The 9059-nt window shown below is 40.5% G+C and overlaps 1 protein-coding gene across 1 annotated transcript; it reads left to right on the forward strand.

Moving 5' to 3' along the window:
- Positions 1-2250: 2250 nt before the first annotated feature.
- LOC308677795 (stabilizer of axonemal microtubules 3-like) lies at positions 2251-8393 on the forward strand (the record flags this gene model as incomplete). The annotated part of the gene is made up of 5 exons (XM_081344491.1): positions 2251-2406; positions 2653-2841; positions 5194-5355; positions 5909-6036; positions 8051-8393. 5 exons carry the CDS (start codon positions 2251-2253, stop codon positions 8391-8393), a joined length of 978 nt encoding a protein of 325 aa, XP_081200617.1.
- Between the last annotated feature and the right edge of the window lie 666 nt (positions 8394-9059).

Here is a 9059-nt window from a genome sequence, read left to right on the forward strand (position 1 = left end):
ACCATTTCATAGTGCTTTTCAGCCCTCTCTAAGTGTTTTACAGAGTCAGAAAATTTCCCCCAACAATCTGGGTCCTCATTTTACCTACCTCCGAAGGATGTAAGGCTGAGTCAATCATCAGCTGTTCAGAATCAAACTCCTGGAGTGAGCAGTGAGCCTGCAGTACTGCATTCTAACCACTGCGCCACCACAACTCTATATACGAGTAGTATACAGAGAGATTAGGAGGAACAACAGTAGGAAGTAATATGGGTTCAATTTAGATAATCAAATCACAACTCCCCCCTTCACACTATACAGCATAAAACATACTTAGCCAAAGATAAATATCATTCCAAGCTGCAATGTGGGCTCTCATCAACAAAGGGCATAATCAGATAGTAATTTCTATCTGGAAGGGAAACAGTTAAAAGTGCTATAATCTTAATTCATTCTTTCCAGTATTTTTTTCTGTGCATCCAGATCTCTAGTTTATTCAGAATTGTTCTGCATTCATTCATTCATTCATTCTGCCTTCCTACAAGGTGACTCTGCACACTTTGCAAACATCTTTTAGACATTGAAAAATGAGGTACTGTACTACATTTAATTTCTCATGAAACATCCTTTAATACAGGGGTCCCCAACCCCCAATCCATGGATTGGTACTGGTCTGTGGCCTAATAGAAATTGGGCCATGCAAGTGACAAGGTAACGAGCAAAGCTTCAATGCACATGCGCAGTATGTAGGTTGTGCACAAAACCATCCCCCCTCCAGTGTGTGGAAAAATTGTTTTCCATGAAACTGGTTCCTGGTGCCAGAAATGTTGGGAACCACTACTTTAATATATTCTTATGCCCTTCCTTGATCCATTTGTTGCTATTTTCCTTTTGTTCAATTGTGTCCAATTTTCAGAGACTGCCTGGACAAGTTCCTGCAATTTTATTTTTCAAAAGTGGCTCATCATTGCCTCCTTGCTAGGGTTGAGGGGAAGTGACTGGCCAGTGATCACCCAGCTAGCTTTGTGTCCAAGGCAAAGCAAGAATTCATGTCCTTCTGGTTTCTAGCCTGATGCCTTAACCACTATACCAAACTGGGTCAATGGCTACTGTTATGGATTTTGTATAAAACCTAGTTGCTTTTGCAATACAATCTTGCATGTGGCTGTTCAGAAGTCAGTTTTATTGTTTATAATGCAGTTTGCTCCTTAGTACTCACTGCAGGAAGATAGGTTTAATGAGCATATAAGCTCATATAATGAAAAGTGTAACTTTATATTTGATTTCTTTTCTACAGGTATTTGTGCTGATTCTAGTTTTGTATGCTCTGTCAACAAAACTATTCATTACATGAATTTGTAAATTTCAAAACTAACAGAACAGCTTATAACAACTTATACTTTTAATAAGACACAAAGTTCTGTGGATTCTTCAGATTTGATGATCATAATCCAAATTTGGCAAGACTACAATTATCTCAAGTGTCTGGACCAATGTTTCTCAACTTTGACAGTTTTAAGATGTGTGTACTTCCAATTTCCAGATTTCCCCAGCCAGTGAACTCAATGAAAATGCTATGTTGAAGTTTAATGCTACATTATGCTACATTTAAAACATTTGCTAGTGTTTAAAGTGACTTGAGACACTCTGTATATTGCCCAAGTCCAAGTGGTTGGTTTTTGTCCTAACCATCCCAGCCTTTTAAAGCACGGCACAGCACTTTCCACATAAACGCTAGATCAAATCTGCATTATTTGGTCCCAAGTGCCATCTAATGGGTGTTATTGGAATTGCAAGTTTTTATAATTGGTGAAGGGTTGCAGAACGAAGAATATTAAATGAGTCGGATGCTGGGAAGAAGAATTATCGTAACAAGTCTGGTAACTGAATGAGAACTCGATTGCACTTCAAGCTACGTTTAATCGCCGATCCAATTTCTTGGAAGAATAAATTTAAATAGCAACATGGTTGCGGAAAGGAAAGGAGAGGGGGAGGCAGAGAATAGAGATAAAATATCATGGAAACGAACATTTACTTTTTTTCAGATATTGCTAGTCCTGATTCTCCCCACCCCCCTTCATCTAACCGTTGCACTTCCCTCAGTCGAATCAAAGGAAAAGAGCCACAAAACGTTACGCTGAAGAGTTCTGTTACCCGGGCAACCTTTATCACAAACATTCTAGAAGTCCCACCCCTTTCGTGATCTTGTATTCGCCGCTGCCGCTAAGGCAACACTCCATTAGTAACCATGTCCAAAAAGCAGGAGCAAGCATGGCAGACACTTCCTCCGCCTTTCCCTTCGGTTGGGAGGTGGATTCCGGCGCGCTGGTACCTTCCGAAGGCCGCCGACAAGACTGGAGACTGACTAGCAGTGGAGTGGGGCTCAATTACAGCCCATCATTGCCTTTCCCGCCGCCTTATGCGCGAGTAAGCAAGCTGATATTTAGCAGGATAGCTGGTGCAATCCGGATAGTTTGTAAACACTAAGGTTTGGAGAGGAGGAGGCGGCTAAGATCCCTGGGTTCTCTGCGAGAGGGCTGGAGTGACACCAAAAAAAACAGGACGGGATGCTTTGAGGCAGATCCTGTTTGTATCCACGTGGTCCCCACATTTTTTGATTGTCCATTCTTTTTCTGTGTACTCACTGTTCCTCCTGCAACTTTCCATTGTTAGTCCACGATCCAGGAACCGTTGCCACCTGCCTCCCAGAAAGTATGGCAAGATGAAGTCATTCCCCGGCTGGCTACCACTGCACAACTTGCCCACTGCATGAAAACTCATAGGGAACCGCTAGCTCAACCCCGCTACTCTGTCTCTGCCTCACATCAAGACGTCCGCTATAACAAAGATTTGAGAGAGAAGGTAAGAGATTCTGGGGGAACTTTAGCAATTGGGTGCTCTTAGGAAAGTGTCTTGGAAAAGGCATTAAGAAGCAGATTCCTGATTTTACTAGAGAAATAGTTAAGGTCCTATCTGGTTCCAGGAAGACCTTAGTGCAGCAGGATGAAGAGCTGACAATCAGACACAGAAGGAACAGCTCTGGGAACACTTACAAACACTTGAATCATTTAATGCTGGGCTTTGCTTTTTTCACTTCCCTCCTGACCTCTTTTCCTGTGTGCAAGACTCTTCTATTGCAAGCCTGAAGGCAGAGCCTACATACCAATACAGTACAGAGTACAGAGAAGAGCAACCAAGATGATTAGGGGACTGGAGGCTAAAACATACAAGGAACGGTTGCTGGAATTGGGTATGTCTACTTTAATGAAGAGAAGGATGAGGGGGGACATGATAGCAGTGTTCCAATATCTCAGGGGTTGCCACAAAGAAGGGGGAGACAAGCTATTCTCCAAAGCACCTGAAGGCAGGACAAGAAGCAATGGATGGAAACTAACCAAAAAGAGAAGCAACCTAGAACTAAGGAGAAATTTCCTGACAGTTAGAACAATTAATCAGTGGAACAACCTGCCTCCAGAAGTTGTGAATGCTCCAACGCTAGAAGTCTTTAAGAAGAGACTGGACAGTGATTTGCCTGAAATGGTATAGGGTTTCCTGCCTGAACAGGAGGTTGGACTAGATGACCTCCAAAGGTCCCTTCCAACTTTATTATTGTTGTTGTTGTTGTTGTTGTTATTTAAAAATACCCATATTGCTTGGCTTTATTTGCTTTTTTCAAATTTCCAAAAAAAAAAAAGTCTATCTTGTTTCAATTACCATAAAACACTCTAGGGAACAAGTGATAATAATAAAAATAAAATGTATTAGGCACAAGATATTTTGTCACCAAAAGTAAAATCAAGTTACAAATTACCCTATGCTACTCTGATACAGTAGGTGAAACTGGAGCATCTCACAACTTTATTTATGGTAACCTTTTATATAACATTCAATAATAAAGTAACATTGTTTTGCATAATTACCAGCCAATGATGGTTGTAGGACAGAGGGATTTGTGAATAACACAAGTAACCTTTCTATTTTGAACAATAAATATTTTAAAGTCAACTCTCAATATGAATCAAATCGACAAGGATAATCTTAAAAATAAGCAATTTCTCCCTTCCCCGTAGTCTTAGGAACAGTATTAACTTTCATTACATTTAATCATCTGTCCCTCTTTTTAATATAATTTTTAAAATTAGCTTTTATAAAACATATAAAAAACTAACACAAACTAATAAAATGTAGAAGCAGGAAAGAAAGAATAAAGTGAAAGTGTAGAAAGAATTGGAAAGAACAAAAAGTAGCTTTCAATTTCCTTTACAGAAATAGTTACAAAATTCTCTTACTCTGATTACAAAAAAATGTCCTTTTTTCTATTTTTTTTCTAATAATCAAAACCACAAATCACCTATGCATTTTTTGTTTCAGGCAAAAAAAAAATAAGTGGTTTCTAATTGACCATAAATCTAGATTACATTTTCCTCTACTTCGTCAAAAATAAAAAATGAAGTTTGTTCCTTAGCCGTTGAAACCTTTCATAGTTCCTCCCTTAGTTATATTTTTTGCAAATAAATTTTAAATCTTTAAGCAAAGTCTCTTATATTTCCATAATCTAGAAAGACTAATCACAAAAGATAAGACATCACAAGATGTCTTATCTTTACTGCAAAAGAAAATCTCTCTTCAGTTGTAATTGATTACTTCTTAAAGTGATTAAGAGAATGGGGAGAGTAAGGCTGTAAAGTCCCTAATGGTTCCACTGAAGTGTAGGTGAAAGTCTAGGATTCCCAGCAGCTCAACTCCTGATCTAGCTGCAATACCTTCTCTGTTTTTGCAGTTTAATCAGAAGGAGCTGCCATCAAGTACCAATGTAATTAATCTCTCAATCTCTCTTTGATCCAGAGAGATAAAAGCCAGCCAGAAATCATCTCCCAGCTGGCTTTCAAAAGCTACAGCAGCTTTCCTCACTTTGGAGAATATCAAACTGTCACTCCCTTCAGCAGAGGTCCCCAACCTTTTGGGCACCAGGGATCGGTTCTGTGGAGAGGTTTTTTCTACGGACTGGAGTGCGTGGTTTTGTGTGCTGCCTGCATCTCGCAGATGGGGCTTTGCTTGTTTGTGCAGACCGGTTGCTGGCATGCCGCAGCCCGATACTGGTCCATGGACCGGGGGTTGGGGACCCCTACCCTATAGGAAACAACTCAGCTGTCCTTCTACTTTCTACTATGTATTCTGTTTCCTGAACTCTCAACCTGCTCTTGTCACCAACAGCTGAAGCTTAGAGCCTGGAGGTTCCCCCTAACTATGGGCAACCAGAAGAGTGAGATCCAAGCAAATTTTCGTGGTTGGCCCAATCTGCCGCACAACCCCACCTTTCATGCTGGGCCTCAGCCATTCAGGTTGGCAGCTCATCACGCAGATGGAGCATCCAAGGTATCTGGAATTTCAGAGACAAAAGGAGGACACCCACACTTCTTTTTCCTGAAGAGTCAGCTTTACTTGCCAGAGTCAGGATCTCCAAATTAAGGATGTTTCATTGTGCATGTTTTTGCAAAGTTTTCTTGCATACTGTATGTGTCCCCGTCTTTTTGATACTAAGCAAATGAATGTTTAATGTCCTTTAGGCTCTTGCCAGATCTATGTGCAGCTTGTGTATGTGGAGGCACATCAGCTAGGGGTGGCCTGGGGTTAGGGATGACTTCAAATTTGCAGAGGAACAACTTCCAGAGATAGACTTTGGTAGTTTATCTGACAGGGACAATATATAGCTATTTAAATTTCCTACAGTGCATTAAGTCTACTAAGGGAATTGTGGAAATTTTAAAAAGCGGATGTCATGGGGGAAGGAATTAGGTGGCCTTTCTAATTGATGCTGGACCTGACTGAACAGTCATCTTCTTAAAGATATCTTCTGCAGCAGAGAAAATGTTACTTAGCAAATTCAGAAAATCCTGTCCAATAGTGGTCTTTATTCTTTTCACTATAGTTGGTGGTAGCCACTACACAGAACAATGTCCTCGCTGGAAGACCCTTCTACATCTGTGACAAGGCAGTGCTGAAGCGTAATGAACCCTACTTATCTACCACTGCCCAGGACTTCCGGATCTTCACACAGTTAGTGGAACATCTGTGGTATCTTTTCCCCACTCTTTCAGTGTCATATAGGTAGTCCTCAACTTAGGATCCAAATGAAGCCCAGAATTTCAGTCCTAAATCATTCTGGTTATTTTAGAGTCTCAGTGGTACTACTAGTTTACATAACACCTTCAGAATCTGTATTTACATCTGTAAATGTAATTCTTAATTTACAGCGATAATTGGGATTAGATTCTGGTTGTAATTCATTACTGTTATTAAGTTGAAGCATCTATGTGATAAAAACAATTTTATGACATTTTCTGCAGCAGTCATTAAACAAATCACTGCACTTGCTGAGCGAACTTTAAAGTCATACCTGTAAACCCATTCTTTCCACTGAGTTTTTATCAGACAACAGGCAAAAAAGTCATAAATTGTGGTCACATGACCATTGGACCTACAACAGATCATAAAAGCTGGTTGTCAAGCACCTGAAATGTGGTCACATGACTACAGTGTATGGCATGACATTTTACAACAGTCAAAAGTGTTTTACAGACCATAAAGCATCCTATGACCCTGTCATAATTTTAAATGGTTATTAAACGGTTGGTTGTAAATCATGGATTACTTGTATTAGTTGCAGGGGAGCAAAGTGGGAGGCATATGCTCCTAGGTTCTTCAAAACACATAGCTGGAAAAAGGATACTGGACTCCCCAGGATTTTGCTTTCATTCAAAAAGCTCTACTTTTATAAGACATTTCCATTCTTGCTAACCTGAATTTTCGGTATTCTTTTCATTAGCCCACGGAGACACATTTCACTTTAATCACTGTAAGTTCCATTCTGCCAATTGTGCCAAATATGCTGATCAATATATATATATGACACAATTGAGCCCCAAATTTCCATAGCTAAGCAAGATTTTATTAAGTGAGTGTTGCCCTATTTTATAACCTTTCTTGCCACAGTTGTTAAGTAATTCACTACATTTTTAGTAATACAATTGTTAAGTAAATCTGGGTTCCCCATTGATGTCGCTTGTCAGAAAGTTGAAAAGGGTGATCACATGATCCCAGGACATTTCAACAGTCTTAAAGTCATGTCAGTTGTCAAGCATCCGAATTTTAAGTATGAAAAATGGTCATAAGTCACTTTTTTCAGTGCCACTGTAACTTTGAACAGTCACTAAATGATGGTTGTAAGTCGAGGACTACCTATATCTTGTTCTGCACAATTCATCCTACCTATGCTAGTCTATAACCATAGTAAATTTTGATTCATCCTATTAATTTTGCTAAGAAAAAGTGAGGAGCTCCCAATCTCTCTTCTAAGGTAAAGGTAAAGGTTCCCCCGCACATGCGTGCTAGTCGTTTCCGACTCTAGGGGCCGGTGCTCATCTCCGTTTCAAAGCCGAAGAGCCAGCGCTTGTCCGAGGACGTCTCCGTGGTCATGTGGCCGGCATGACTAGACGCCAAAGGCACACGGAACGCTGTTACCTTCCCACCGGAGTGGTCCCTATTTTTCTACTTGCATTTTTACGTGCTTTCGAACTGCTAGGTTGGCAGAAGCTGGGACGAGTAACAGGCGCTCACTCTGTACGCGGCACTCGGGATTCGACCCGCCAAACTGCCGACCTTCCGATCGACAAGCTCAGCGTCCTAACCCACTGAGCCACCGCGTCCCTAATCTCTCTTCTAGAAGCTTGTAAAACCTGTAGGCATCACCCACAGGCATCGCCACTGTAGTCATAGGGACTAGAAATATTTCTTCTTTGAAATTAAAAATTAGCTTCTTAGTAAGCTGAATTCTAAATTTAGTGCTCTATTTAATGCCCTCAAAGCAGCACAAACAGACTTGAGAATTTATTCTTGCATTACTATATATAAGGGAAATATAAGCATCTGCTTCTAGAATGAAATAAATCTGCCGCCCTTGTCTTCTTATAATTGAGTCTCACTCCATACATAACACTGCACATATTTCCTGCTTTTGTCTACCTTCCTGAAAAAAAATGATTTCTTTTGTTCTGTCTCCATTCCTTCATAGGAAAGAATTTCAAGGGTATACTCAGAAGGAAATTCTCAATTTGAATTCTTATCCTCTGATTCGTGAACCTGGGCCTATGCGAGATCTCCAGATGTTTCCAAAGGCTACCCGGGTACCCCACCTGATCCTGAACCCTGCTGTGCCTCACCGTGGTTTATTCAGCCTGGCCCAAGAAACCTACCAACTTCCCAATGATCACAAGCGAACCTGGAACCGCTTCTGCCCTGTGCAGCAGCCACCCACAGTTTCCTGTCGGGTGCCTGTGGTGGAAATCACGTGTGTGCCACACATGTATGAGACCGAATATAAATGCTATGGAAGTGGCAAACCTATGCCAGTGTGAGATGGAGAGATTTGTACTCACTCACTAGTCCCTTTTTCTACTGCATCCAAAAAGAAGAAGAAAAAAAATATTTTATCATGTTTACCTTTTGATCATTTTGTTGAAATAACTAAAACAAAAACTCTAGATGCGTTCAACAAACAGAACATTTTGACTTATACTTTGTTATACTCAGTGCTTTTTTGTAAAAGAAAAGGGTGCCGGAACTCAAAATTTGTCATACAACCCACCTTGCCTACCCTACAATGTTCCATCCAAAAAAGGTGCCGGAACTCCGTTCTGAGCGTTCTATGACAAAAAAAAGCCCTGGCTATACTGCCTTAGCATTTTAGCTTCAGAAAGCTGTGACCAAACTAGGCGTAAGTTCCCATGCATCTGTGCTCACCTGAAGAATATTAGGCCCACAGCAGTAAGCAAACCAATACAGGATTAATGTGCAAGAATTGATTCTTGCACTACTGTATATAAAGAAAATAGAAGCATCTCCAGAGGGGACTTCTGGAGTGAAATAAATCTGCCCTTCTTGTCTTCTTATAAAGTACTTTAATCTCACTCCATACACAACAATACCAGAACTACATGTAGCCCTCAATTTAAGACCAGTTGTTTAGCAACCATTTGAAGTTACAACAGACTTCCATGAGGATACTTATAATCTAGGCTGCA

This window comes from Vipera berus, assembly GCF_964194415.1.
Source record: "Vipera berus genome assembly, chromosome: Z".
Taxonomy (NCBI): domain Eukaryota; kingdom Metazoa; phylum Chordata; class Lepidosauria; order Squamata; family Viperidae; genus Vipera; species Vipera berus.